This window comes from Suillus subaureus, assembly GCF_016647635.1.
Source record: "Suillus subaureus strain MN1 chromosome Unknown BJ212scaffold_6, whole genome shotgun sequence".
NCBI classification, from domain to species: Eukaryota; Fungi; Basidiomycota; class Agaricomycetes; order Boletales; family Suillaceae; genus Suillus; species Suillus subaureus.
Window position 1 is genome coordinate 331,186 of NW_024538562.1, and position 26,199 is coordinate 357,384.

At 49.9% G+C, this 26,199-nt stretch overlaps 11 protein-coding genes across 11 annotated transcripts; 7 read left to right on the plus strand and 4 right to left on the minus strand.

Annotated features, from left to right (window-relative positions):
• Positions 1-109: 109 nt before the first annotated feature.
• On the minus strand, positions 110-1,985 carry BJ212DRAFT_1264845 (uncharacterized protein; the record flags this gene model as incomplete). Its single annotated transcript, XM_041330444.1, has 8 exons — positions 110-299; positions 362-1,158; positions 1,215-1,253; positions 1,318-1,335; positions 1,386-1,467; positions 1,524-1,624; positions 1,675-1,813; positions 1,870-1,985. 8 exons carry the CDS (start codon positions 1,983-1,985, stop codon positions 110-112), a joined length of 1,482 nt encoding a protein of 493 aa, XP_041196381.1.
• Positions 1,986-2,320: 335 nt separating this feature from the next.
• BJ212DRAFT_1445184 (Ndufb8, NADH dehydrogenase 19kDa subunit) lies at positions 2,321-3,005 on the plus strand (the record flags this gene model as incomplete). Its single annotated transcript, XM_041338065.1, has 4 exons — positions 2,321-2,391; positions 2,455-2,644; positions 2,704-2,919; positions 2,973-3,005. The coding sequence occupies 4 exons, from the start codon at positions 2,321-2,323 to the stop codon at positions 3,003-3,005; spliced, it is 510 nt and encodes a 169-aa protein (XP_041196382.1).
• Positions 3,006-3,560: 555 nt separating this feature from the next.
• On the minus strand, positions 3,561-7,181 carry BJ212DRAFT_1445185 (uncharacterized protein; the record flags this gene model as incomplete). The annotated part of the gene is made up of 10 exons (XM_041338066.1): positions 3,561-3,716; positions 3,781-3,868; positions 3,922-4,004; positions 4,059-4,112; positions 4,229-4,597; positions 4,655-5,858; positions 5,913-6,638; positions 6,695-6,807; positions 6,858-7,068; positions 7,129-7,181. 10 exons carry the CDS (start codon positions 7,179-7,181, stop codon positions 3,561-3,563), a joined length of 3,057 nt encoding a protein of 1,018 aa, XP_041196383.1.
• A 121-nt stretch (positions 7,182-7,302) lies between these two features.
• Positions 7,303-13,214, minus strand: BJ212DRAFT_912283 (uncharacterized protein). Its single transcript, XM_041344330.1, has 6 exons — positions 12,037-13,214; positions 11,750-11,984; positions 11,209-11,700; positions 11,050-11,156; positions 8,913-10,998; positions 7,303-8,853 (listed from the first exon to the last, which is right to left on the minus strand). The coding sequence occupies exons 1-6, from the start codon at positions 12,802-12,804 to the stop codon at positions 7,610-7,612; spliced, it is 4,932 nt and encodes a 1,643-aa protein (XP_041196384.1). The 5' UTR covers positions 12,805-13,214; the 3' UTR covers positions 7,303-7,609.
• A 957-nt stretch (positions 13,215-14,171) lies between these two features.
• On the minus strand, positions 14,172-14,757 carry BJ212DRAFT_912281 (uncharacterized protein). Its single transcript, XM_041344329.1, has one exon. It carries the CDS (start codon positions 14,678-14,680, stop codon positions 14,321-14,323), a length of 360 nt encoding a protein of 119 aa, XP_041196385.1. The 5' UTR covers positions 14,681-14,757; the 3' UTR covers positions 14,172-14,320.
• Positions 14,758-15,002: 245 nt separating this feature from the next.
• BJ212DRAFT_1332695 (uncharacterized protein) lies at positions 15,003-15,822 on the plus strand (the record flags this gene model as incomplete). Its single annotated transcript, XM_041334812.1, has 3 exons — positions 15,003-15,254; positions 15,283-15,384; positions 15,457-15,822. Coding segments are annotated over 2 exons (312 nt in total), but the record flags the coding sequence as incomplete, so codon positions are not given.
• Positions 15,206-15,822, plus strand: BJ212DRAFT_1332696 (uncharacterized protein). Its single transcript, XM_041334813.1, has 2 exons — positions 15,206-15,237; positions 15,290-15,822. The coding sequence occupies exon 2, from the start codon at positions 15,465-15,467 to the stop codon at positions 15,639-15,641; it is 177 nt and encodes a 58-aa protein (XP_041196387.1). The 5' UTR covers positions 15,206-15,237; positions 15,290-15,464; the 3' UTR covers positions 15,642-15,822.
• A 3-nt stretch (positions 15,823-15,825) lies between these two features.
• Positions 15,826-18,083, plus strand: BJ212DRAFT_1546436 (major facilitator superfamily domain-containing protein; the record flags this gene model as incomplete). The annotated part of the gene is given in 11 exon segments (XM_041341874.1): positions 15,826-16,441; positions 16,509-16,516; positions 16,541-16,564; positions 16,611-16,643; positions 16,686-16,771; positions 16,832-16,966; positions 17,023-17,141; positions 17,161-17,183; positions 17,225-17,765; positions 17,826-17,947; positions 17,988-18,083. 11 exon segments carry the CDS (start codon positions 16,285-16,287, stop codon positions 18,081-18,083), a joined length of 1,344 nt encoding a protein of 447 aa, XP_041196388.1. The 5' UTR covers positions 15,826-16,284.
• Positions 18,084-20,602: 2,519 nt separating this feature from the next.
• Positions 20,603-21,468, plus strand: BJ212DRAFT_1332715 (uncharacterized protein). The gene is made up of 2 exons (XM_041334814.1): positions 20,603-21,184; positions 21,248-21,468. The coding sequence occupies exons 1-2, from the start codon at positions 20,917-20,919 to the stop codon at positions 21,301-21,303; spliced, it is 324 nt and encodes a 107-aa protein (XP_041196389.1). The 5' UTR covers positions 20,603-20,916; the 3' UTR covers positions 21,304-21,468.
• Positions 21,469-21,642: 174 nt separating this feature from the next.
• Positions 21,643-22,584, plus strand: BJ212DRAFT_1445187 (Endonuclease/exonuclease/phosphatase; the record flags this gene model as incomplete). Its single annotated transcript, XM_041338067.1, has 2 exons — positions 21,643-22,491; positions 22,537-22,584. 2 exons carry the CDS (start codon positions 21,643-21,645, stop codon positions 22,582-22,584), a joined length of 897 nt encoding a protein of 298 aa, XP_041196390.1.
• Positions 22,585-23,121: 537 nt separating this feature from the next.
• Positions 23,122-25,957, plus strand: BJ212DRAFT_1332720 (uncharacterized protein). The gene is made up of 6 exons (XM_041334815.1): positions 23,122-23,427; positions 23,479-23,609; positions 23,666-23,726; positions 23,786-23,897; positions 23,953-24,955; positions 25,014-25,957. Exons 1-6 carry the CDS (start codon positions 23,235-23,237, stop codon positions 25,830-25,832), a joined length of 2,319 nt encoding a protein of 772 aa, XP_041196391.1. The 5' UTR covers positions 23,122-23,234; the 3' UTR covers positions 25,833-25,957.
• Positions 25,958-26,199: the final 242 nt, after the last annotated feature.

Genomic DNA, 26,199 nt, shown 5'->3' on the forward strand with positions numbered 1-26,199 from the left:
GGGAGCCATGGGAGAGCCGAAAATGCCTGATATGACATCAGTCCATTTATTGAAACATGCGAGATTGTGTATGATGAAGGGGTATATATATGAAGTCGTGTGTCATGACTCATGATTTAAAACATACAAAGCCACGAAGGCTCCGGCAATATTCCGCCGATTCATTTCGAGAAGAACACGCATCTTCCTGCGGCAGAGAATTACGCCAGAGGCGCCAATCTGGAGGTTTACCGACGGGCTCGCTCCACATCAATTCCGTTCGCATGCGTCCCCGTAAGCTGGTACGATCTGCCATATCGCTGTACGAACACAAACAAAATCAGTTACGTAGATTCGTTCATACAAAAGGCGAATGAATTACTTTTCCCAATTGATCCAATCGCGTTCAAAGTAATCGCGAAGCGGATTGGTAGGCGATGGGCGGAGGTCGGACCAAGCTGAGGTGGACTTCTGTTGTGTTGTTCGAACGACTACAGGCGTAGGATCTTCGCCGTACAATCTTTCGTAGGCACTCCAGATCGACTCTTTGCAACCCACGATTGTACGCACGGTTCGAGCTAGGTGCATGCATGCCCACGACGACATACTCTGCTGAGAACCCCCTGCCGTCATCACAGAAGCACGGGCGCTGTAATCGGCTTCACACGACGGTTGGGCTGACAAGGGTCGAAGCTCGAAAAGAATTGCAGGATCAAGCTGTATAGTCGATGTCGAATGTTGAGTCGTGAGCTGTTGTCTGTCCGAGGAGTTGCGTGGCAAGGGAATTTGCAAAGGGGGATGTGACCGAATGCTGGAGAATGATAACGAGAGATACAACGGTAAGACGGAAAGTGGCTGCGGTGACAAGAAATAGTTGTCTAGCATTTCCTCCCACGCACGCTGAAGCCGTGAGTGATCTTGAGGATCTGGGGGTTTTGGATGCCTAAGTTGGGCATCCAGCACGGAGGGTAGTGAGGTTGACGACGTTCCAGAGAATGTATCTAGGCTGGTATTTGTGTTATCTTTGGTTTTCAAGGACGAAACAGATTTGTCATGAGAGGTTGTAGTCACAACCGTATTCGAGCCCTGGGTAGAGCTACCAAAAGACTTTCCACTGCTGGGTGTCACATCGTGTGATCGCGTAGATTGGCAGGGAAATAGTAGGTCTTCTTCAATAACCTGAAAGTCCGTCAGGGTAGTTCCATACGTAATACAACCGAAGAACAGCTCCGCACCTCGAGTACACCGTGAGGTTTGAGGATGCGGGCGATCTCCTGATGTGAGTTGGGTAAAAGCAATTCAAAAGGTTTTACGACATGCGACAGACACCTCGCTTACCGCCAGAACTGATGGCCACTGTGGATGGGCCATTAGTAAGTTAGCAAGTTGACACCATAAACACTAACCTCATCTTCTGGGATGTGTAAACCCATTCGAACCATCCTCACGAAGTCAAATTGGCCGGTCAAAAATGGTAGCTGTTCTAGTCTGAAGAAGCGCATCAGATATGACGCGGATTATGAAATGTGCAAGGAACACGTTACAGATTGCCTTGAACCCATTTTAGCCGACGAGAAACAGACTTTTCGAGGACATTAGAGCGCGGTTGTGTGTGCTCGATGTCGAAGCCAACAACTGTGCTGCCCTACGCTCTCCTGTCAAAAAATACGGTGTGTTGTATGTATTCTCACCAACCTGCCAATGCTTGGCGGCTTCGATGGCCCAAAGACCGCGCCCACATCCGAGATCAAGAATTGTAGATGGAGGTCCGTCAAACTCATGAAGAGTCAAGCTCCGGCAACAGTTTGTTATGAACATATGATCCCAGTGATCACTGGGACATCATTGGTAAGAACGATGAAAGTCGAAGCTTGTTAAAAAAGAACTCACAAGTTCACGACGTCGTTTGTATATGTCAAGGGCGAAATAACCTCGTTGGGAAGCCGCCTACATTTTGGCAATGAAAGCAGCTCGATGTCGATGTTCGTATGTGGGCTATTGTTCATGGTGAAGGAAGAGGATGCATGGGCATGCGAGATCCCACTGATGGCCATGTGTGGGGTACTACAGATGGGCCAGTTTATATGTGGACTTGTGATGCAAATGCAAAAGTTAGCAGTGTAGCTTATATCGACACGAGAAATCGATCTACCTTAAAAAAAATTGGGGACTCAGGTGATGATGGCCGAGGAAGGCCGCATCTTTTCCAAGCACGTCATGAAGGTTGTACCACATTCGTAGACTTGCAGGGCCGCGAAGATAGGAAAGATGCCGTCGCTTGAGCTCGCTTGCAACATGATTCGTACTAGTACTTCCTAGTACTTCCCGTCGGTTTCTCATAATGAATGGGTCCGCAGTGGTGTCCGGTGTCCTAAACGTTATTTCTGGGGGACTCGACGGTAGTCTAATTGGGTTGATCACTGTAACACTGAACTTCACCTCGACTTCGATGAGCTCGCTACGTCTTATTAGCAGCGTTGTGTCCAAGCGACATTTAAAACTGTCACCCCTATTATGGCGCGCCTATGCAACGCCTGCAACTTTCAAACCCCAAGAAAAAGACCCTCAGCTTGGCGATTACCCTGACCTTCCATGGATTTCAAACCAGGAACTTCCTGCTAGAGGCTGGTGGGATCAACAAATGCGACGGAACTTCGGTGACCCGGTCAGCACATTACCCATTTACCGGCGCGTAATCGCGTCTCAGACTTTACCTTTTTTCAGATACAAGAATACGACGAAGTTCTATCCATGTGGGGCCCTGATACTCCTCCAGTTCCTCCGCATAAGGCTTTATTCCAGCTTTCTCTCGCCATCTCGGCGTTCGTTGGCTTCGGTTTCCTGTGCAAGTACACGCTCGTTCCAGAGAGACCAACCGTACCCCGGGAATACCCGTACTCCGGTCTTGTACGTGAACTTGGCGGACTTGAAGAAAACAAGGTGGGCCTGCCCCCACGTGTGCACTCAATGGGTTAATTTGACCCTTGTTCTAGGCTAGAGAAGAGACTGAAGAGATCGACGAGTAATATTGCGGTGTACCTAGACCTCGCGTTTCTTATCTGGGAGAATGTTGCTCTCACGCGTTTTGCTATCTTTGCACGATGAGTCTGCCAGTTCGCCACCGTTCACTCCGCCAAATAACGCACATTCAGAACTTCGGCTCTCAGGAAGTACATGTGCTCTGATGGTAGTTATGTATATGTTGCTTAAGCTAAGAACCCTCGGACTCTGCCGCAAGCATGGTGTATCTGTCAGATATTCGGGACCCTTTTACCACTGGTCTTGCCCGTGGCGGAGACGGGGTTTTGATGTTTCTGTGGCAGAAAGACCGTCATCAATCACATTGCCAACATACTCATCCCCGCTTTCAGACTCGGATTCCTGAACTGTCTTGGGGACGAGCCTCGCGCTCTGGCATCGCGGCTCTTGCCTCTACGGCCAGTTCTTGTCCCCTGTCTTTTTTGTTGTGCCACCATGGGACTGGATTTCGTTCGGCCTTAGCGCCTGTTTTCCTCTTTTTGTTGGCGGGCTCCTTCCCGTCTCGGGTACAAGGCCATCTGCCTCATCAGATATTGGTGTACTTATATTCCATTTTGCCTGCGATCTCGGAAATCCGTAACCACTTGCTGAAGACGCTTACTTGCATATGCTTGTCGTTTCCGTGGAGCATATGATCCGCTACCGGGCGCAACATCAAAGAAGCTGTTTAGGTTGCCTTGCCGATTTATAGCTGCGACCTAGCAAACATATTGAATTAATCGTACACCCAAACATTGACATGCCACGTGGCTTGGTCCGTACCTGGCTCCGCTTATTCATTTTCTGAATGATTGGTAGAAGTGTTTCATCGACTTTGGCTTGGTTCCAGCGTAGCTCTTCGTGAAAAAAGCTGCGGAGCCCTGTGAGCATTTTTTTCAAGTACCGGAGGCGGTCATTACGCACTGTCGGAGGGCGTCGAGGTCGGGCATACCCCATTTAAACGGCTCATCTGATGAATCCACCGTCGGATGATAGTAAGCATCCCTCTACGGCACAGAGATCACCTCTCCATTGTAGCCAATAAAACGGCAGCCACTCACCACTGACGCATTAGGCCACTCCAGGGGCAGGTATAAGTTTTTGAACTTCTTTTTCTAGATCAAGAGATAAGCTCATATAAGCTAGCATCAAAAATTTCAGCAAGGCACATACGAAACGCTTCCGGAATTTGGTTAGTATTGTCCTCTGCTCGGTCCCGCCCACTTTGGACTTTTGTCCACCAGTCCTTGAACTTATGAAGGCCGTCCTCGCCCGGAAACTCTTTCAGCAGTTCCATGGCCATTACAGGGCCAACACCAGGAAGCCCTTCGACATAGTCGCTTCCGAGCAGGTACGCCAGACGGATGAGTGTATCGCGTTCCAGTCCAAGCTCGCGCGACAGATCGGAGGAAAGAAAACATTCCACAGTCTTAGATTGATTAAACATATTCTTGAAGACGCGCATGCCTCCGAAAAGGAAAACGTCCGAGTCGTCCGTTATGATGCCCTCGACCAAGCCTAGCGACACTAATTCTGCGCACTGTGCTTCGGCTTCCATCGGTGCAGTTATGTATGGAATCCCGAAGAGACGCAGCAAGAGCTTGAACCCGATGGTGAGCTCAAATGAATAATACTACCTTCAGCACGGCACACATACCATAATTTGTGAGATCATTTGTTGAGTGATATCCTCTGAATCACGCATCGCTGCCTTCTTCTGTTGATTCAATGTCCGAATCTCTTCGTCGATCTCATGTCTGACGGCATCCAAATCTTTGCCCTTGACTTGCGAGATAAACCGGGCAAATTCGCCTTCTTCAGCATGTGGATCCATTTCCTCGGCGGCATCCCACGTTTCCGCAGCAGCAGACGCTCTTTGATCGGTACTCTCTGAAGCAGTACCGAGCACAGGAGACGGAGCCCGTGACCATTCGACATCAGATTCATCGTCGCTCTCAGGTATCTGAGCCTCGGGCGTGACCACACTAGGGGTTGAAGGCTGTGGCGGACGTTCTAGTGACTTCAGTAGCTGAAAAGATGCAGGGAACGTTGACTGCTGTTCTTTCGTCGCATCCTCCGGTGCTGAGATTGCCGTAGGTACAGAACTCTCGGGTATATTATGAACGTGACTGGCATCAATGACTGGGACTTCTTCCATGTCGTCATCCGAATCTTGTGCAGCCCCCTGTAAAACTTTGGGAGATTGTGGCGTCTCGACATGGGCGTTGCTAACAACGGGCGATGGCTTTCTGTGTGGTACCTCAACTGCCTGTCTAGGCGATACTTCATCCATGCTTTCTTCTGATTCTGACAAGGATGATTGGTCGATGGGACGCAATGCTGTCTTCGGTGAAATCAACAAAGCCACCTTCCCAAACGCAGATTGCGATGGAAGTTCATGCAAAGCTCCAGACAACCTTGGCACCGGACCAGCCCCCGCGATCGAAAGTGCGGTCTCCAACCGAGAAGGGGACGTGTATAAATCATCATCAGAATCATGGTGTCGAAGGGCAGATTTTGACTGAGGAGTTGCAGGAGGACTAGGTTTAGAAGGTTCTGAAGTGACTGAACGAAGGTCAAATTTCGCCATGTCCCTACTCTGGAAAGACGTACTGTAATTTGCAGTATGATCTTCTAGTGAAGCCTGGATGGCAAGAGCAAGCTCAGGATCCCCGATGTGATCAAATTCGTCCAAAGGTCTGTATATGTCCTCGTCGTCATCCGGCTCAAATAAAGGCTTCGATTTGATTCGCCTCTGGACAGGTTTTGGCACGCATGGCTGCAAGCGTTTGCCTATCGCGTGCAATGCCATGCTTGCCTGGAACTCCCGAAGATCGGGGTCAGGGGTTGCATTCTCTGGTCTAACAACACAATGAACGGATGATCGATGATAACGAAGGATTCCGGTAGCGTACATACTGACTTCCTCCATCTCCATGTCATCATCGCTGTCGCTTTGAATCGTGGGTTTGTCTTGATCAATCTCAATTGGTTTTGACCGCGTGCCGTCGTCTCGGATGCCCAAGACCCATCCGCCATCTGCCCCTTCGTTCTTGACAAGGACATACTCTCTATTTCGTTCATTGGCAATTCGAACGGGAATGGTGATGTGGGCTTTACCGATGCTGTCGGTAGTCGTCAAGAGCTGTTGGGTCAGAGCATTTCGTTGCTTGAGATTCTTGATCTGTTCTCGAGAGAAGTCCAGAGGAGTCTCTGCCTTCCGTAGCATGTTCTGTAGGCGCTTGTACGATGTCTGACGTGACTTCAACCGAAGGTCACCAACAATTTCATACTGAACTTCTGTGGGCAGCTCTCGGAATGCCGGAGAGGAGACATCAAAGTCCTCTGGACGCATCTCTTCTATGAATGTCCGGAGCTCTTCCTCTGTGGCGAGGCGCGGGTCTGGAGCCTGTGAACTAGTAGCCTTTGCCACGCGCTCCTCGAGATTCACTGCTGGAAGCCTGTAAGGATCATGATCATAAAAGCGAGCTTTCCTTTTTGACGAAGGAGGTGTTTCTTCTGCCTTCTTCTTTGCCGGTGTCTTCGGTGCAGAATCATCAATGTCCTCAAGGTAGACCACATTCTCATCCAGGACCACGGGTCCCGGGGGCACTTTCTGCTTGCCCTTTGACGGTGAAGGGCTGGCTCATATATATAAGCATTTGCACATTCGTTCAGGATACGATATGTCGCATACTGTGACATTTGAGTATGTGCCAAAGCCTCCCGTCTCATGTGGGCTGCCAGCAGCCTCTCCGCAATCCTGGCGTGAGTTGCAGCGGCACCACTCTTCTTTTTCTTACGCTCGATCTATACCGTTCGGTCAGCATTGCGGTGAGCATAAAGAAAGAGTGTCTTACAATCGTGTTTCTTTTCAGCGCAGGAGCTCCTCCATCAAACACAAAGACTGGGCGAATCCCGTAGAATAATAGCTTGCAGATACGTCGGAAGAAACCAAGCACATGTGCGTTAACCAATGCACGTCCATCCTTGTCGCGCATAGTAGCTTGAAATTGGTAGATCCAAATACTAGAATCAATGGCGAGAGCTTTCCCTTCGATGGTCTCGAGCCTGACACGATTCCAACGTTTATTAAGCATGTTAGAATCCCGGAAATCATAGTATGCGTACGGTACTGGGCGGCCCACTGGAGACAAGAGATCCCATAGTGACTTTACACCCATCTGTCAACCTTCTCAGAAAGTGAGTGTGGGCGTAGTGACGTAGAAACTTCGACACCAAGTAATGAGCCGTTGGAGGTTGGTGACAAACTGACACTGGTCACTGACTCGGACAAGACTTCTGATCCGAGACGTGGGCCGAATATTGCATCCGCTCAAATTTCGCACAGTTCACCAAACCTAGTGTTGACAGAAACACCTGATACTACCGTAACAATTTCGTCAGAGACCCAGATATAACTATGCAGAAGATAATTTGATATGACCAAGTCCATGAAGAGTGGAGCTATGAAGCATGATGATAAACTAGGCAAAAGGCATTTTATGGTCGTAAACTTCATAAAAAAGCGTGACTCAATTAACTGTCCTTGCACGCCTGACCGAGAAGGAGAAATGCCTAAACGAGGAGTGTAGAAATAAGGGACTGCTGATCAACTTTTCGGGCTGTCGCGAGCATCGACGGGGCGTGGTCCGGCGGGCGATCCTTGACCAGCCGAGCTATTCCGGGACGAACTGTGACCAGTGCGCTGACCCTGAGCGAGCAAGGCGGGAGGACGAAGATCTTCGATATTAGCTGGAGAATACCTTGCGTCGAACGCCGAACCACCTGTCATTTGCATGCCCATGCCTCCCATACCTCCCATGCCACCACCCGCCATACCACCGCCTCCCATCCCCATCCCCATACCTCCGCCCATATGATTCATGCCCAAGGGGTTGCCCATCATCGGCACGCCCATCATCGACATCCGAGGATCGTAGCCCATTCCACCGCCGGTCATCATGGGATTCATGGGCATGGGTTGCATGCCATCGCCGACATGTGACCCGGCAGTGGAATATGCCATCATAGCTTGTTGGTAAGCGGCTTGTGCTGCCTGCTGCGCAAAGAACTGCGGATTTCCAAATCCTGGCATCATACCCGGATAACCCATATATCCACCCGTCATCATGGGGTTGGCGCCGCCGTTCATCATGGGGTTGGCACCAGCCATCATCGGATTCCCACCAGTCATCATCGGGTTCATGCCCATCATCATAGGATTGGCCATCATCGGGTTGCCCATCATGTTCGGGTACTGCTGGCCACCTCCATACATGCCCTGCATCTCCAGTTGATTGCGCTGGAAGTCATCAATCTTGCGTTGACGATCTTCAGCCATCCTTTTTTCGCGCTCACGCTCCGTCAGGGCAGCACCGACGCCACCTTCGCGTTTACGCTCGCGTTCATGAGCAGTGATGGCACCCAAGAGACCCGTCTGAGGCGGTGGTGGTTTATTAGGAACGTTGATGAGCGAGGCACCAGTTTCCCGCGCAAGCTCTTCCTGTCTCTTGGCAGACCGATCCTGCTTGTCCTGCATCCCAGCAGATAGCAGACCATGAGGGGTGAAAGCTTTCGTCATAGAATGAGAAGCAGGTTCCAACTGGATGAAAGGGTCTCGTTGATGTGAGGGAGTTTCAGGTTGGGGATAGGAACCAGGCGTACGACCAGGATCGAGAACCTGTGTCCAAATGCTCTGACGAGCGGCAGTGTGCTGGTTAAAGTCCGCTTGTGGACGAAGAACTTGAGAAGTATATTCAGACTGTGGACGCAGGTGAGGGGCATCATCTGGTGTTCGCATGTGCTGATCAGATGCGAGTCGCCGAGGTGGTGGTATGGCGTTCATGTAGTCATCTGGCACACCGCATATAGATCGTCAGCTCAGAAAATTCAATGAAGAGATGTATGCTGACCTTGTGTCAGCGGCCTCGGAACAGGTGGTAAATTACGAGGATGTCGTAACTGCGCGTAGGGATTCGCGTCCGTTGCTTGTTCTCCAGGCGTCACAGCACGCCCTGCACTACCGGGACGCAGAGGTCTGGTGGCCGGAATCGGTGCAGGCGTGACAGGACCCGGCTTCTTACTCTCCAAAGTCGAAGGGCGTTCCTCGTCAGAATCAGCATCCTCCTCATCCTCCTCATCCTCTTCCTCCTCCTCTTCTTCGTCGCTACTCTCATTCCACCCAGCGAGCCTGTTACCAGGTGTGACACGCTTCCCGTTCGCTCTCCCAGGCTTGTGAAGCACCGCCTGATGCTGTGCCTGTGCACGCGCCTTTCGCTGTGCAGCCTGCTTGGACGGCGCAAACGAGGACCTGTACTGCGTAACGCCCTCCGAGCTCTCAGACGCAGCGCTACCCTCGACAGTAGGCTCTGACGACACGTCTTGTTCCATCGGTGGGGGAGGCGGCTGGGATGTAGTTGCAGGCGGGGGTGCGACATCGGATGCACCATCGAGGAAAGACAACGCAGCAAGTGCATCTACGTTAACGTCGTCACCGCTGCTCTGCTTTTGGATGATCTTCTGCTGCGAATCCATGGCCTGAACGTGAGCGTGCTCTAAAGAAGTTGAGGGAACTAAGGTGGCTTCCACATTTGGGCCTCGGCTAGAAGGTTGGACACGTGCACCGGACGGCTTACGGCCGAGAGAAGAGCGCGAGCCAATCACGCTAGGTTCGCTAATGTTAGCTTCCGTCCTTCCCAACTCTGAGAATGACATCGGCGTTCCCCGACACGCTGGTGATGAGCGCAACGGGTTGTCAGACACTGAACCCTCTTCAGAATTTGAGGCTTCAGAAATGGTGGTTGGGGCACGCCGCGGCGGGTTTTTTGGCTTTTCGTCAAATTGTTGCATGAAGAAGAGAGCGTCTGAAAAGATACTTTGAGTGTCTTGTGCTGGGGGCTGTGTGGGGACGGCAGGAACCGTTGCTACAGAAACAGGCACCCGCGGTGCTGGGATTGGTGACTGGGCCTTGGGAGGTAAGGGCGGTGAGTCTGCATTATGCAGCTGCGGGTGAGGCGGAGACAGTGCTCGAGGCGGCAGCTGTAAAATATCTTGTACATCTTGAATAGAAGGTAACTCTTTATCCTTTCCTTTGGGAGAGTAGGGCGATGTGAGATATGAAAGGGGCGAGGCAGGAGGAGGAGTTCTCGAAGTCGATGATCTGATGGGTACGGGTGCAACAAGAGCCGACAACGACATTCCTGGCAAAGTAGGCCTACCGCTTCCCGAACTGGGACTTGTCGAGCCCGTAGAAAATGTAGGTGACCCAGGAGACTCGGGCGTAAGAGGAAGTTTGAACCCGCCAACATCTACACTCGCAGCTGTTGACGGCTCTGTGCTCCTCGTTTGTGCAGTCTCCAAGCTCGGCGTAAGCTTTGAGTTAGAACGCGAGGTAGGAGGAGGGCTTCCGGTCGGCGGGAAACCTGTCATCGACCCAGGTACGTTCTCTAGGACCGGGTTCAACGAAGAAAGCGGAGAAAGCATCTGCGACTGGCTATGCTCGGACATGGAACGCGACATGAAGTCCTGATGCCCGTTGCTCATCGACTGCCCCATCGAATCTGGCTTCTCACTCGACATCGAACTGCTGATCATCATAGACTCAGACCCGTGGTGCTCATTCGACATCGAGCGGCTTTGGCTATGAGGGAAATCTGGAAGCGTTTCACGCGTTGCGCTCCGTTCTGTAATAGGGGAGAGAGCGTGACCGACAGAGAGGTCTGGTGGCGAGCGCAAGTCGAAATTGATCGTAGGGAGCTGGGGGGCGTGAACAAGCTGACTATTCTGTGTCTGTGATCGGGGCTGAGCAACATTTTGTGATGGCTGTTGCTGTTGTGGGCGATTTGGATCAGCAACGGGTGGCAGGGGGGGCGGTGCGGACGCGGCACGCCGTTCGGGCATGCGCGAGTGCAGGATATTTAGGAGACGATTGCGAATGGCGGAGGTACGGTCGTCACGTGGGTCCATAGATTCCGCAACTTCACGATCAAGGAACAGGAGCTATCGTCCAATAAATCAGTCAACCTGTGCTGAAAAGCAACTTACACTTACGTCTCTCCCAGGATTGACTGGATAAGCAAACATCAGTGAAACTGGGTCACGAGGGTCCCAGGTGTACACTTTCGGACGTCCGTATAGCTCAAAGGCGTCATGAAGCGCTGAATAAAGGGTGAATCGTCATTTTCTGCGCGGCTGAAATGGTCTACTCACCAACAAGCCACTTGAGCATCTCGGATGCTTGCGTATTCCCTGCCTCGAGCTCAGGCATAATAAGCAACCACCCCTCCCTTCGTTTCATTGTGCCTGCCATTTCCTCGTCACCAATCAGACCCTCAAGTTTCATGAGCGTGCTGCGGTTGATCAACTCTGGGCGCTCTGGGTACACCGCAAACGCCTGTGAAACCTCCTTAAGCGTGAGAAGTGGGTGCTTCTTGTCCTTTGGCCTAGGGGATGCGTAAAGTGCAAGCAAAGGCTTCATGGGTAGAGGTTCAGGAGAGTGATCCCGCGAGAAGAGATTTGACATCCGTTTCTTGGGAGTGGGTACGGTGCCAATGGTAGTAGACGGAGCTCCAGGATCGGTAGATGAAGTTTGCGACCCAGAGATAACCATCCACATGCGTTTCCAGTCTGTCTGTCCAGCAACGCGTATGAGTACCCACCCTTCCATGCGACCACGGACGAGGGTTGTGCGGGTATCTTTGCCTGAGAGAAATGACGTCAGTGTCGAACATACTCCAGTGAGAGAGCTGACCTTCAAGCAATGTTATGCGTATCAAATGAGCAGTATACATTTCTTCGAGACGAGACTTTTCCCAAGCAGATAATCGTAGAGCTGTTGCCCATGACTCCAATGCTGGTATCGACGGACAGCTGAATAGAAGTAAATTGGAGCCTGCTGTGTTGAGAGTGAGGACGTTCGTATATGTCTTCCGTGGTTGATCTGGACTCTCGGCGGGGCCAGTTACTGAACCTAGTACGTGAACGAACTACAGCCAGAGTCATTACCACTAGCATAGAAAGAGGACGGAATAAACTCACGGCATCTGTAATATTCACATACGTAGGAGGCACCTCGAGGCCCTTCTTGTTGGCTTCTTCGATCTCCTTCATGTCCCATATGCTCAACGTTGTGCCGCTAAGCTGAGCCCAAACATCAACCCATCCATCATCTTTGGGACGTTGGCCATCCGGCTGGCGCTGTACGCGTTTTACAAGCGGGCCGCTGAAGTAGACCTTCCGGGCATGCGCGACAGTGAGCTGAACAATGGAGCGTATTTCAGGATGAAGAGGGGGGACAGAGGTAGAATCCCTGCGGGCTGCTAAAGCCGTGTCGGGCTCTTGGACATCCTGCTTCTCTGGCGAGGAGCGCATTGGACCCATTGTTTGAGCGCGCTGTTGGTTGTTTTGCGGTGCAAAGTCGCGGTCTTGCGCGCCGGTGCTTGGGCGTCGGTTAGATTGCTGCTGGTGATCTGCACTCACGTCGCTTGATTGCTGCAACTGTTTTCGAAAAGAAAAGAACGATGAAGTGCGAATGTGCGACATTGTATTAGCGGCTGATTGTTGTTGAGCAGGTCTCGAAACCAACTGGTCCTCCTGTTGAGTTGTTAATGTTACTACTCCGGCGCTAGGGTTGCTGTTGTCGCCTGGTAGACTTGTTGCAGGCTGTCGTGCGTGAAACTCGTGTAGATCGGTTCCTCTGCCTGGACTAGCTTGTCTGAGCTGTTGTAGTTCGGCGGGAGAAATAAAGCCACGATGACGGTTATCCCACTGGGGACTACTTGAGCCTGAGCCCATAGATAGTGCCATAAACCGTCAAAGTGCTCTCCTTAGAATACAGGTCGATCTCAAAAGGTTACAATAGACGCTAACCCACGAATATTTAAAACTAGACCTTCTCTGATTCGAACAATAATACATGGGGAAACCTGCCTGCTTTGATTGGGAGGCGTATCGCTTTAAATTTATAAGTGCACGTGCTCTGAGCATAGCCTTGAAAACCACAACGTTTCTCAAAACATACTGTAATCATCGTGACGATGACCCGGCCTAATCGTGACGACGACATGGGGTGATAATCGTCCGTACGAGGCACAAGAACTTGATCAAATCGTCAAGATCAAGTTGGCAAGCCTATCTTCTATATGACAATGAAAAGAAGGAACCCCCGTTTTCCAGAAGGACAGATAGGCTCTCGTAACCATTCCATGTCTGGTCTCCATCATCTACGGTCCCATGTGACTGTATATAATGTCCCACTGAATAGAACTGACCTCCTCGAATAGTGCAAGAGCTTACTTATTCCGAGGATACAATCGCGAGGTGCTAAAGTATAAATGAAAGTCGCATTCATATCTTTATGACGAGAGAAGACGTACGTTCGTCATGAGCACACGATAATAACCGATATGGTCAATATAGTGCCTCGACGGCGACTTGCAAAGAGCTATCAATGACAATTGGGCCCGTGAATCGCCGAACGGATTAGTCTTGGTATTAAAGATCGATAGCATAACGGTGACCCATCGTTGAAAATTGCGAACATATCAGAATCTAGCGGGATGTTGCGACTCGAAGATCCGGGAGGTGGTAGCCAGTCGTAGTCTTGGAGGGTTTCACTTGTGCGTTCCTATTCGGCTGTGAGCTGCAGCTCGGCTACCTGGTCCGTGCAACAGGCTGCCGCCGCCCTGCGAGTTGACTTGTGGTCTTCATCCTCAGGAACCCCATGGTCCGGCCATACAACATAAATCAGATGGATAAATACCACAGCATCCAGCGGATTTGTCCAAGCGATAGGAATGTCACTTTCAGTACAGATGCATCGCTTGTCGGACCTGATAATATCGATTGGCCAGGGGTGGAGGGAAAATATACATGAGCTTTCTGTCGTTAGAGTGGGGTGGTGCAGGCGGGTGTTTGCCACCATTTGCATAGCTTTGTTATTGGGGGCAAAACCTTCGGGCGTTGTTGTGTAGCGCTCATCTTTAGGTTGAGGCCATACCAGCTTCCGTCCGAGGCACATTGCCATCCGCCGCCAGACCACCGTCCTCTCTTCATATTTTGCGTGAGCTGAACGACAGTCCACAAACGACTTGAAGGATGTATAGGGAGAATTGGAGGTTGGCTAGAGGAGTAGAATTTGGTTCTGTGATGACACTGAGGAACACACGTGCGAGGAAGAGGTACTTGGGTAGTAGCAATCCATAACTTCCCGCCATACAGCTCTCGTACGGGTCAGCTTGCATGGAAATATCTTCCCTTGCTACACTCCTCTCCGATGTTGCAGTGATTGCGCTTCCGCAGATCGCGAGTCTGATTATATGGTTCAATAGTTAGAATACCGATCAACAACTATATTGTCTGGGTGATGAGGTATCATGATAGAGTGGTATGCATTGATATTTCCAAGTACAGAAGTTAATGCGGCCTGCCCGCGCGGAAGAGGCGACGTAGAACGTGGTTCTGCTATGAGAGATTGAGTTTGCATATGATCGCGAGCATATTCGCGTTGAACCAGACAGTGTGGAGCAAACAGTCTCGGGTATAAACTGTGAACCATCGCTAACGTCGTCGAGTGCTCTGGAAAGCCATGGAGAGCAGGTATCCATCGAAAAAGGATCATGAAGGCGAAGAGCGTGAGAAAAGACTGCAAGTCGAACCACTTGAGACTCAGGCTCCTTCCCATCGCTGTGGAGAGAGAGAGAGAGGCAGTCTTCTACTAGTACAACCCTTGAAGCTTGAGCTTGAACCCATGCATATGTGTATCTCACGTGCTAGTGATAAATTCATACTCAGCTACAACTTTAATTCTCTCTCTCTCTCCACAGCGGCTGGCAGAAAACACTTGTAAACAATCGCCAGCCACAGCGGCAGACCACGCCGTGCTCAGCGGACTTCCAAAATCACTCAAGACATTCGATATTTGATTCTCGCTAATTTCTAGGGTTACCTCTTCCGAAAATGGACACCTATCGACAGCTACTTGATGTTTTGCGGAGACATCAGTCTGTGTTCGAGAGGTTCGAAAACTCGCCAAGGTCGATAACGGATGGCAATTCAGCGCGCTGCATGCAAAGGCGGAGCAAATCGAGTGCTTCCGCATCGAGGAGATGACAACGGAAATCGAGGCAGAGGCACCTGTACTGTGGGGACTATTCGATGCTGTTTTATCTGCGGGTCGTGTGAGGACAACAACGAGTACAGAGAGACAGGATGTGTCCAAGGAATGGGAGGCAGAGGAATCTGAGTATTGGTGTCAAGTGGATGATCTTGAAGGTGTCATAGAAGGAATTACCGGAAATCATGTATCGCGAGCAGAACGGCTTGTCTTTCGTCGAGACGCAGTAATAAAACTGGTATGACATATGTCATACCTCCCTTGATCTGTACCTGAGATGAAATTTGTTAGCGCAAAGTGGTGATTGTCTCGCTCCTAAAGTGTCAATCAGAAAGCCAACGCACTGTCCAGTATGCTTGGAATATTTCTACATTCGACGCATGCTCCCGAGAAAGTGATTGAGACAATGTCAAGGATGGGTCTCTCGATATCCGTTGATGCTATACACGATGCAATTTGTGCACTGTCAGCGGAATCCTGTCGCGCGCTGCAATACCTGGGCGCGAGACTTCAGAACCAGAATAGATGATCCACGCGTACCATAACCTAAAAATTCCACGATGTAAACCTGAGGAATTTCTTAGGTATTTCTATCAAATATTCCATTTGTTTCACAGTCTGCTGAGCACGGCGTGGTCTGCCGCTGTGGCTGGCAATTGTTTACAAGTGTTTTCTGCCAGCCGCTGTGGGGAGAGAGAGGATTAAAGTTGTAGCTGAGTATGAATTTAACACTAGCACGTAAAATACACATATGCATGGGTTGTACCAGAAGACCACCTCTCTCTCTCGACACAGCGGTGGGAAGGAGCCTGCTTGAGATTCTCATTTTGAGTCTGAGCATGTCATATTGTTTTGAAGCGCAGCTGCCAGCCTAACGAACAACTAATGATAACGTTAACGGTGCCGGCGCCAGCTCCCTACTCAAATTACACGCGAACTCGTATCAGACGACGCTTGCTCAAAGGTTCGACAGGGACCCATGGTGGCCGGCCGGCCATCAAAAATCTGCTATCTATAGACGGACCTCGGGCCAGCTTGGTCTCAAATCTGTAGTATCTTCGGACAGACATATGTAGGAGCTTCCGGGGGCCTCTTCTTGCCCTTATGTTCTATCATGCGCGAGGCATTCTCTATCTCGATCTATTTCAATTCGCCCTATCTCTCGTACCGCCATGATTGCGCGGCAGAATGACGAGGAGACACTCCTTCTGCAACGACCACAGCAGCCAACGACTAGGACACCTCTGCCCTGGGATCAATTATGGATCATACTGTTCTCACAGCTGTCAGATCCTCTTTCTTCTAAGACCCTTGTCCCGTTTATTCCCAGTGAGTATATTCCCTTTGCTTGGACTTGAATCTGAGCACAATCAGAACTCTGTCAAGCTCATCAGAGACATCGGAGTGACTGGCGGAGACGAATTATAGGTTGGTCGCTATGTCGGCATCCTTGTAAGCTTATTCCTGCCTCTTCGTTCCTTCCTGATGTACTCCGAAGCAATCATCATACTATGCAGCTAATGCGCTGACTGTTTTTCATTGGAGTTAACTGTCCGGCCACGTCGGGCGGAAGCCTGTAATACTAACAGCTCTATTAGCAATTTCGGTTTCGATGTTTTCGTTTGGGCTGTCGAAGACCTTCCTTGGTCTGGTGCTTAGGTCAGCATGTTGAATACCAAATAGTAGTTGTGATTGTCGATTACTGATACTCTTGACCAGTCGTGCTGTCTGCGGAGCATTTAATGGGAGCAATAGTGTCATCAAGAGCGTGGTGATGGACATCGCTGACGTGACCAATATGCCCAAGGCATACAGTTATATGCCAATTCCGTGGATGATCGCAGCCATAGCTGGGTAGACATACAGTACATCTACTTTCTTACTCTCGCACTGAGGTTCATGGGATCTAGACCACTCATTGGGGGATCGTTCTCCCGACCGGCAGACAGATTCCCTGACATCTTTGGGCGGTCAGAACTCCTGAAAACCTACCCATATATCCTGCCATGCTTCTATTTCGATGATTTTTGTATCAGCAGCTTCGCTAGTCACGTATTTCCGTCTTAAAGAGGTGTGTGTGATGTTGAAAACTTATATCTGGATCACACTAAGTGTGGTAACAAGAGCGTTTCTACTAGGATACCGCCTTGGGAGTTAATCAAAAGAGGGTTTTTGGGACAGTCATACGCAAATCCTCGCCAGCCATCGAGCAATGTGCTAGTTAATCCTGGGGAAGCGAATCATGGAGAAGTCCAATCAAAGCCGTTTCCGCTGCGCGCCTTGCTAACCCCGAAAGTTTCGACCGCAACAGCAAGTTATGCCACCACGGGCCTGTTTCACATCGCGTTTAATTCGGTCGTACCTGTTTTCTATGCTACACCAATTGAACTTGGTGGCCTTTCCCTTGACCCTCCTCGCATCGGCGCTATACTTGCGGCATCAGGTGTCGTGCACGGCATATTTCAGCTTGTTTTCTACGCTCGTTTACATGACCACTTCGGTGCAAGAGCTATCCAAATCACTGGCATTAGTTCCGGCATACCAATCGTCATTTTATTTCCAGTGATCAATGCTCTGGCTCGAGCCCATGGGATAGGTTTGGCTGTGTGGCTGTGTGTTGCCATCCAGCTTGCGCTGACGACTAGCCTGACCTGTGCTTCCGTATGTCAACTCAGCACTTCGTGCGTTCCGCTGAACTGAGAAGAACCCATAGCCTGCTTAGCATTATTCATCAGAGCAGCCACTCCAAATCGTGCCTCGCTCGGAGCAACCAATGGAATCGCCCAGATGTTTGACGCAGGAGCCAAAATCATTGGTCCAGCGTCTGCAGCTTCAGTCCTTCTCTTATTCAATGGAGGAAGGGCATGATGCGTAGTTGGTATACTACTTCTTGACGGCAGTTGCATTTCTCGCAGTAGGCGCTTCTCTATTGCTTCCCCGAGATCCCAGTGTATGGGAAGATCACCAATAAAATTATCTCGAACGACCGCATGTTATCTGTTTACGGCCATGTTAATGCCAATGCATCTTCTGGGTATAAAAAATGCAGTAGTCAAGCAGAGATCTTTCCTTATTCGTAACTCAACAATGAAGATATATTCCTTCCTGGGAGCTCTCTGAGCGCTTTCAAGGAAAGCAATTGTGAAGATGGAGACGTGAATGGTATATAACTCGTCGTGTTCCTCCAACGCTATCATGATATCAATCCCGACTAATCCGCGACTGCAGCTCTCCCAAGTGATATCCCCAGTGATCGAGAATCTTATCGTATTTTCTGGGTACTCGTTATTGCAAACATGAACATATCAGTGTACCGTCGTTTGCCACGTAGACGTTGCACGAGCGTAGGCAACGTGCAAAGGGGTGTCCCTCAGTTGATTGGATTGGTAGATGGAGCGCGACTTATTATATCTTGAGTTCCCTCGTCTTGCATCCAATTGTGGATTCGCCTAGCACATTTCGCACAAAACAAGGTTCGGTACTCAGTAGGAAGACACCACGACCTTCTTCATGTTGGGGTCGTATCTGCAGGCTGGAATAATGCGGAATAGAGTAAAAAAGTAGGGCGAGCCGCTATTCATTTAAATCCAAATCGCAATCCATCTTGACTCTCTTGAAAACGCTAAGTTTACAGGGGGGAGGGCTGGGGAGCGGAGCCCCTGAAGTGGAATCAAGATTGAAACGTTGACTACCCTTTTCAACCACTAACGCTAGCGATATCCGCTGACGTAATCCACCAGAGTTATTCTCTGGTACCATGTCAAGGAACGGCTCGAGCCTCGGATCTTCTGCTGTCATTTGGTTTCTACTAGGCTCTCTTTGTAACGAAAGGACACTGCACACCCCACTTGTATGACACAGGTCCCCGCCGGATAGTCTTTTCACTTGGCAATGTGATGCAAGACGGATATCACCGTGACGGGTTCGGCACCAATCCAGTGGCAGAAATATTTCAATTAACTTGTCTACAGGGCCCCATCCGCTCGTTGATAATCAATTGGAATGATGTATATGAAGAATCGGAGAACTTCAGTGAAAACGGTGATGAGGATAAAATATGGTGCGTATTCACATTACTTCTATTGTATTCATTCTGGCGCCTAGGTCTGGCAACACTGTGATGAAGTGAGATGGTCAAGTGGGGTTAAACAACATGCACCTCCGGGCCCCGATATGCCAGTCCTTGAAGTCGGAAGCGGGAACAGTACACTGTTGTTCGCACCTGCGAATGCACGTGGAGAAGCGTGCTATCCAGCTCCTGGACTCTTAGGAATTGATTATAGAGAAGGAGCCCAGCTCGCTCAATAGGTGGTTCGCTCTCGAAATCTCGCGACCATTATGTTCAGCTAGTGTTATTTTTTTACATGAGGACCCATCATTGCTCGAGCGCTCGCAGATGCATCAGAAAGCTGCCCAGAACGAAGCTTTGGATCTTATCCTTGATATAGGCACATCCAATGCCATTGCGCTGGTGGAAATGGAAGAATTCCAGTTGAAGGTTTCCCGATGATTGCGTATCGAGAAGCTCTTAAATCCAGGCGCGCATTTGTTAATCATATGCGCGTGCATAGCGTCACGGTGACTTGGCTGGCAAAATTGATAAACTTTAACAAGGACCCTTTGTCCCGGCTTGTAACTTTACCACCGTTGATCATGGATACCCTCCCAAAAAATCTCGTATAGAGCACCCAATCATTTCATTCGGCAAGAGCACCGACAGTGCATGATCTATCTCTGTCCGCAGTTGAGCGGATTTCTTGACATTCGTTGTTGACGTTAATAATTAACAGACGGCGATCATTGGTACCCAGTGCAACATGGATGCGTCAGTGTGCTTTCCCTTAATGCCGATGCGTATCTCATTGACTCTACTTAGCACAGTGACACACAAGCAGGCCGCTCTGAACGCCATCGCTTATCTTACGAAGATTGGTTACGGCGAGTCGTGCGTCGCAAAATGAACCATCCACTACTAATCAACGAGTGTGACCGTAGCCCGTGAGCAAGCGTGTAAGTGTGTGCTCTGTAAAAGGGAAAAGGCGCTCATTTTCACCCAGGCCCTTCGATGTCTGCTGCGCCAGTGGAAAGTCATATTGGTGCAATTGTGTTAAGTCAAGTCTAATTTGAGTTCCTCGATAGTTTTATTTAAATTTTTCCGAGGACTCTCCAAATGCCTGTGTGACTCTCGCTCTCCCCTTGGGGATCTTTGACCATGTGAGCTCGTTGTAATGCATGTAGCCGATTTAGCCAAATGATGTGTAACAGGTCATTTTACCTCAGGATGAAGGTTCAAAGAAGCTGGAATTTGGGCAATGTGCTGTGCGCAGCGACGGCGTACTCCTCTAGATGATAGCCAAGACCACGAGACCTGCATGACATGAACCAGTCAACGACGATGTACTACGATTGATGTTATGGATGAGCGCACATTTTGTACAGTACTACGCGGAGGGTTTCTTACCCCTGCCCCGAAATAACAACAATTTAAGAAATCTGACATACACCTGTTCCCCCTCTTCTTAGACAGCAAGTCGCCGCAAACAAACCAAACTACTGTTCTATGAAACCGAGACCGCAAGCAGTGGTCACATACCACACTGTGATCCCCCTTTCCTAGTTAGTAGTGTCCTACATAGGGTATTTCACCCCAAAGGGACAGAAATTAGATATTTTATATATATAAAAAACACCCGTGAACTGGGTTTCATACCATCGCACACCAGTCCATCATTCTTTCCTGCGCGATCCCCAGTGGTCGACCACCTCACATAATACCCATCTCCCACCCGCATGTGCCCGAGTCGATGTCAGCAAGGCCTTTGGGTTCTTACAATGTGACTGTAACGAGGGTCCGCAGGAAGCGGCAGAAATGTAACGTTGCTAACGGGGTCGTGGTGCGTATTTTGACGGTTGTGATGGTATGCGTCATAATCGCCTTGCCGTTAAGCAAGGTGAAGTTTGGTAGTGAGTCGACAGTGCAATTGAACTGCATGGTCACTGCGGGGCCCGGAGTCAGCACATGGTTGCTGGTGTTCGAGATCTTGCACATAAATGTCAATAGAGGCGAAGCAGGTACGAGACACCACCTACAGTCCAAAAGACGCGGGTATCAACGCTTGGTCTTGTTATATATAGACATCATGATGGTCAATGATAGTCGTAGTCTCGTGAGCATAGAAGTTCGCCTGTAAGCTGTGACTCAGCTGCCTGCAGTCGATCCTGGTCCGTGCAACAGCCTGTCACTGTCAGTAGCATCGCGCTCTTTTGTGGGCAACTAGGGACGTTATTAAAATGACGATCCCCTTCAAGTTTGTTGAATATTTTGAAGTTGTTGTTTGATGGTTGTTGATTGGCTTACATTCTACATGTGATTGGCCGTGCCGCAACACCGACAGTCTATAGACTCGTCTGTACATGCCAGGCGTCAAAGGAGGGTCATGGCTGACGCTCATCGAGAAATTCAACCAGCGCATTATATCGCTGATTCGAAACAATGGCTTCCAGGTCCAAGTCAAGATAGAGCAGAACACATGCCCAGCTTCATCCGTGTTGTATCATGGAATATTGATTGCATGAGGCCAGAACCAGACCTTCGCCTAGACGCTGCTCTCTCCTATATCCAATACCAGGTCTTCAAGTGCAGGACAAATCGTAGACGTCCTGAACCATGCTCTATCCTTCTCCAAGGTGTCCTAGCCACTGCATTCGATACCATACTCAACAACAAATGGGTCCAGAATTTCTTCGTCGTCATTCCTTCGACTACCAACGCCTGGCCTAAGCTCGCAAAGTATGGCTCAGTCACCCTCCTCTCTCGTTCCATCCGCATCACACAGTCAACTTCTATTCATTTCAGCTGCTCTGAGTCGCAGCACCATGCTATTTTCGTAGACATCAAGCTAAGCGGTCTCCTTGACACAGCCCAAGCTCCTCCATCGTCCGAGTCTGTCGTCGCCTTACGGATTGCTAACACCCACCTTGACCCATTACCCGACGGCGCCCCAATCAGGGAGAAGCAACTCAAACTCGTCGCCGATGCTCTAATGCAGGATGGGCTGTTTGGAGGAGTCGTCGGAGGCGACTTTAACGCCATTTCACCCAACGACTCCGCACTGGTTGAATCTGTTGGCTTGTGGGATGCATGGAGCGGCGACGATGAAGGAGGCTTCACTTGGGGGTATCAACCTCGTTCTCCGCTTACACCGGGAAGACTAGATAAATTGGTCTATACGCCTCGTCCAGGTTTCTTCATAGATACCCCAAAGAAGATAGCTGTTGGGAAGAAATACGGGAAGCTGACGCGGAGGAGGTGGATCAGCGACCATTACGCTCTGCTCACCAAGGTCCAATGCGTATATTTCGCATCCGACGCTTCAGATGTAAGTTCAGTATTCTCGATGCTGGCATGTTCTAGTTATCATGAGACGTTTAGTATGATCCATCGGACCACGGGCATGTGCAACAAGGACTGAGAGAGCAAAGGAATATCGAAACATGCTCGCTTGATGTGAGCTCGCACTTCTTCTATCCTAACCTGCTTCTGACTGTTCTGTGACTAGCACCCACTCGTGTCTCATTCACCACCCCGTAGTAAATATATTATTCCACTCCATCCTGGTACCAATCCTCGGTCCAGACGGAAGCCCTGGAAACGCTTGTTGCGCATGAAGTCATCAAGGTAAGGCATACACTCACGTTGCAGAAATGGTGATCATTGACAGATATAGCCCGAGTGTAGAACAACATTCTGACGATACGAGGACCCATTGAAAGGAAGGACCATTTCTAAGTACATACCTGTTCGTGTCCTCCCTTCCTGCATTCATTTTCGTCAAATTACTAATGAATCTTCAGACCCGCGCATACTCGCGCACATCACACATATACACTGCTTTCTAGCTGGACCTCACAACTAACAATTTATCATGATTTACTGTAGAATATTTTGTATACTATTACTCTGACTTGGATTTATCTTATCATGTCTCTTGTGTTGATTCAAAGTCCGATGATCGTCTTTTACCAGCATCACCGATGCAGGACAGTTGACCGCAAGCTTGAGGCAGGGAGCAAAGTCCTGAGATCCAATAGCAATACTACTCCCCACCTCCAGCGCATCTCCATGTCAAGTCCCGCTACCTCCCCACGCCCCGCAGAACGGCAAGACATCCACAAATCATGCCAAACGCTCGAGACAGTCATAAACATGCTTAATGACTACTGCCAAGCTGCGGGGGCTATTGTCGCATTACAGCGGAAGCTCTCAAAAGCCCTCAAAGAAGCTGCCGCCCTCAAAACCACTAATGAGATCGCAGGTAAGTCTACCTTCTCAAATCCAAGTATCGGGCCTTCTCACGAAACGGCAGGCAACGCTTTGAACGTTAGCGCAAGCATATTCGACGTTGTTTCTGATGTCGATGCTAAGTTTGCAAAGATAGCTGATAATGAATATGGCAGTATCAGTTCAGAGTTGAAAAAATGGTTCAAGAAGCTTGCAGTACGTTTTACGTTCCTCACTCCACCCTACCCTCACTCGCTCACTGACGACTGAAGAAAGAAGAGAAAGCTCATGACGAACGTATGAATGATTCGAATGTTCGTATCAAGCAAGCTGGTACGTCACATCATGTTGTCGCTTGCTCTGGCTTGCGTTGTCTCAACGGTTCCTGTAAGGTCAGGCATACGAGAAGAAAGCTAAGAAGAGCGCACGCGATGTTGGGGAAGAACACGCTCGTTATGTTAATCTGCTCAGTATTCTTGGTCCTGAGATGTCCCAGGAGAAATAGTACGTTGCACGTATATCTGTTGCAGCGCTTTAGTTTTGACTGTGTATTCGACAGTAATCATGCACTGCTTGTGACGCAACAGCACACATCAACTACATATAGCGTAGCAGCATGCCTCTCAAGGGTTGCGGACGCAGAATGGGCGCGAACATGTGAAAGCATCCGTCGATTCTCCCCGTCTATTGGGCCGCTCGGCGAATGGCGAGCTCTCTGTGAAGGCGCATGGGCAGGTCCCTTACCGGATGACCTACGAGACATATCACTCACACCTGCTCAAGTTCCACTTTCAACCCGGGGCGTAACAGAATGGGGTCAAAACATCCCGCCTGGCAAACACGAATACCAAACTTCGCTTCCCCTTCCCTCCCAAACCAATCCCGCCGACCTCGAACGCCCCCACCCGCCATTCAGCTTCAACGAGCAGAATCAGAACCAGGGCTCCATCAGCTCCATCACGACTCTCAGCGCGTTCCCTTTCCCCCCGACGCATTTCCCTATTCCTTTAGCTGCCAACGAAGCAGAGCTGCAGCGCCAGAGAACGCAAATGCAGAGTTTACAAGTTCTCCAACCAACTCAACAACAAATCTTACTACCGAAATCTCCACAACCGATCGAGAATACGCTTTCTGATACGCATATGCTCGTTGATTTCACGTTGCATTCTGCGTCTCAGGGACAGACTACGCTTTCATCTTCGCAGTATGGATACTCTAATGATCAGTTTGAGGCGAGAATGGCACAGGAAATAGCTGGGCCGGGCATATCGACTGGTGGCGAGAAGAAGGTCCTAGAACAGACGCAGTCCCAGTCCCGCGAGGAAGTAAGGTTCCGTCGACCATCCCTAATCGCACGAGCGACTTCAAGCGAGAAAACACTTGGCAGTAAGCAACCAGAACACACTCCTCCTTCAGAGCGCGAGTTCGGTGCTTCAGCAGAGAGCCGCAGCGCACTCAAAAGCCGGAGTTTCGATGCTGCCAAGAAAACGCTTGAGCGCACTGATAGTTCTGTGAGCCATGGGAGCATCGTTGCTGCTATGCGTAATCGTTATAGTCGTACAGTGAGTAGATGGTAATTCAAATTTTTGATGCGCCGGGCTAATTTTTGTTTGCATCGAGGTCGAGCCTTTGCCTCTGGTGCCGAAAGATGTACCACGCTTATCGATGAGCGTTTCAGATCTTGCTTCTAGGTATCAGCCTATAGATGAACCCACGACTCCTCGACGTTCACCGACCGTCGATAGGCAGGCGGTCAATCAAGATCCTCCTGCTTCCCAAGCTACCCGTGACAGCCCTTTCGGCGAGGACGATATTCGAGGGCGGAGACAGCACATCGAACAGCTCACGGAACTAGAGAGGGAGAAAGAATACGAGCTCCAACAGCGCGAACGAGAACTCGACCAGAAAACGCGCGATTTTGAGCTCGATCGAATGCATTTTCTTGATGCACGAGGCGACCTTATCAGTACGAGTCACACGCCCAAAAGGCCTCATGCGACACCATTCCAGCACAAACGCGGCTCACAAAGCACTTCACACCTCGTCCCTCCACAGGATTCGACTTCACCGCAACGGGGTTCTCAATCTCCATCGCGCTCACAGCCGTCTTCTCCTCTACCTGCAAAAGGCCACGCGCCATTTTGCGGTTGCGATACGTGTTCTGTCATTAAATACAAAACGCCAGAGTTTTCACCCTCTCCTCACGATCTACGTCCTCCCGAGCCTCCTATTCTCTTACGCCCTGAGAAGCCCATGGGCTGGATACGGAGACTGAGCATGCCTGCTGTGGGTGCGGGACTCTCGTTGGACGCGAAGAAAAACGTGAGCGCTACGAGTCTGAAGTTTGGGTTGTCGTCTGCGGTTGATAATGGGAGACGGAGGAAGCGTAGTTTTGATCAGGGGATCAGTAATCGGAGCGTTGGGGTGGTGCGGAGGTAGTGTGATATGTGCTTTAAATCGTTCCGTTTTGTCTTCTCCCTTTTGGATACATGCAGTTGATAGATCTTCCGTTATGGCTTATTTACGGCTCATGCACGCTGAATCATGATCTGATTACCGCGAATATCGCGCTTGCTTGGACTAAAACGAATGAGCCAACAATGGAACTGAGTCACGAAACCAGGTCGGGGCTTTGGATGTCTGTACTACTGAACTTAGAACTAAAGAGATGTTCACAAATTTAAGATCTTCAAGGGTGAAATTTGTTCACTGCAACAACTGAGCACCCAGCAACGAACTACTTGCGTCTCATGTGGTTAAACCACATGACACGCAAGCAGAAACACGTCTCACTGTCGCTCAGCGC

Bases quoted from the DNA above. Each gene is read 5' to 3' on its own strand.
- BJ212DRAFT_912283 (XM_041344330.1), bottom strand. From the start codon at position 12,804: ATGGCACTATCTATGGGCTCAGGCTCAAGTAGTCCCCAGTGGGATAAC. The intron at 11,157-11,208 runs GTGAGTAGACCA...CCCTTTATTCAG, and splicing joins GATGCTCAAGTGGCTTGTTG to CGCTTCATGACGCCTTTGAG. The intron at 10,999-11,049 runs GTAAGTGTAAGT...ATTGGACGATAG, and splicing joins CAGTCAATCCTGGGAGAGAC to CTCCTGTTCCTTGATCGTGA.
- BJ212DRAFT_912281 (XM_041344329.1), bottom strand. From the start codon at position 14,680: ATGGGAAGGAGCCTGAGTCTCAAGTGGTTCGACTTGCAGTCTTTTCTC.
- BJ212DRAFT_1332696 (XM_041334813.1), top strand. From the start codon at position 15,465: ATGCTTGGAATATTTCTACATTCGACGCATGCTCCCGAGAAAGTGATT.
- BJ212DRAFT_1332715 (XM_041334814.1), top strand. From the start codon at position 20,917: ATGTCAGCAAGGCCTTTGGGTTCTTACAATGTGACTGTAACGAGGGTC. The intron at 21,185-21,247 runs GTACGAGACACC...TGTTATATATAG, and splicing joins TGTCAATAGAGGCGAAGCAG to ACATCATGATGGTCAATGAT.
- BJ212DRAFT_1332720 (XM_041334815.1), top strand. From the start codon at position 23,235: ATGTCAAGTCCCGCTACCTCCCCACGCCCCGCAGAACGGCAAGACATC. The intron at 23,727-23,785 runs GTACGTCACATC...GGTTCCTGTAAG, and splicing joins TGTTCGTATCAAGCAAGCTG to GTCAGGCATACGAGAAGAAA. The intron at 24,956-25,013 runs GTGAGTAGATGG...GTTTGCATCGAG, and splicing joins GTAATCGTTATAGTCGTACA to GTCGAGCCTTTGCCTCTGGT.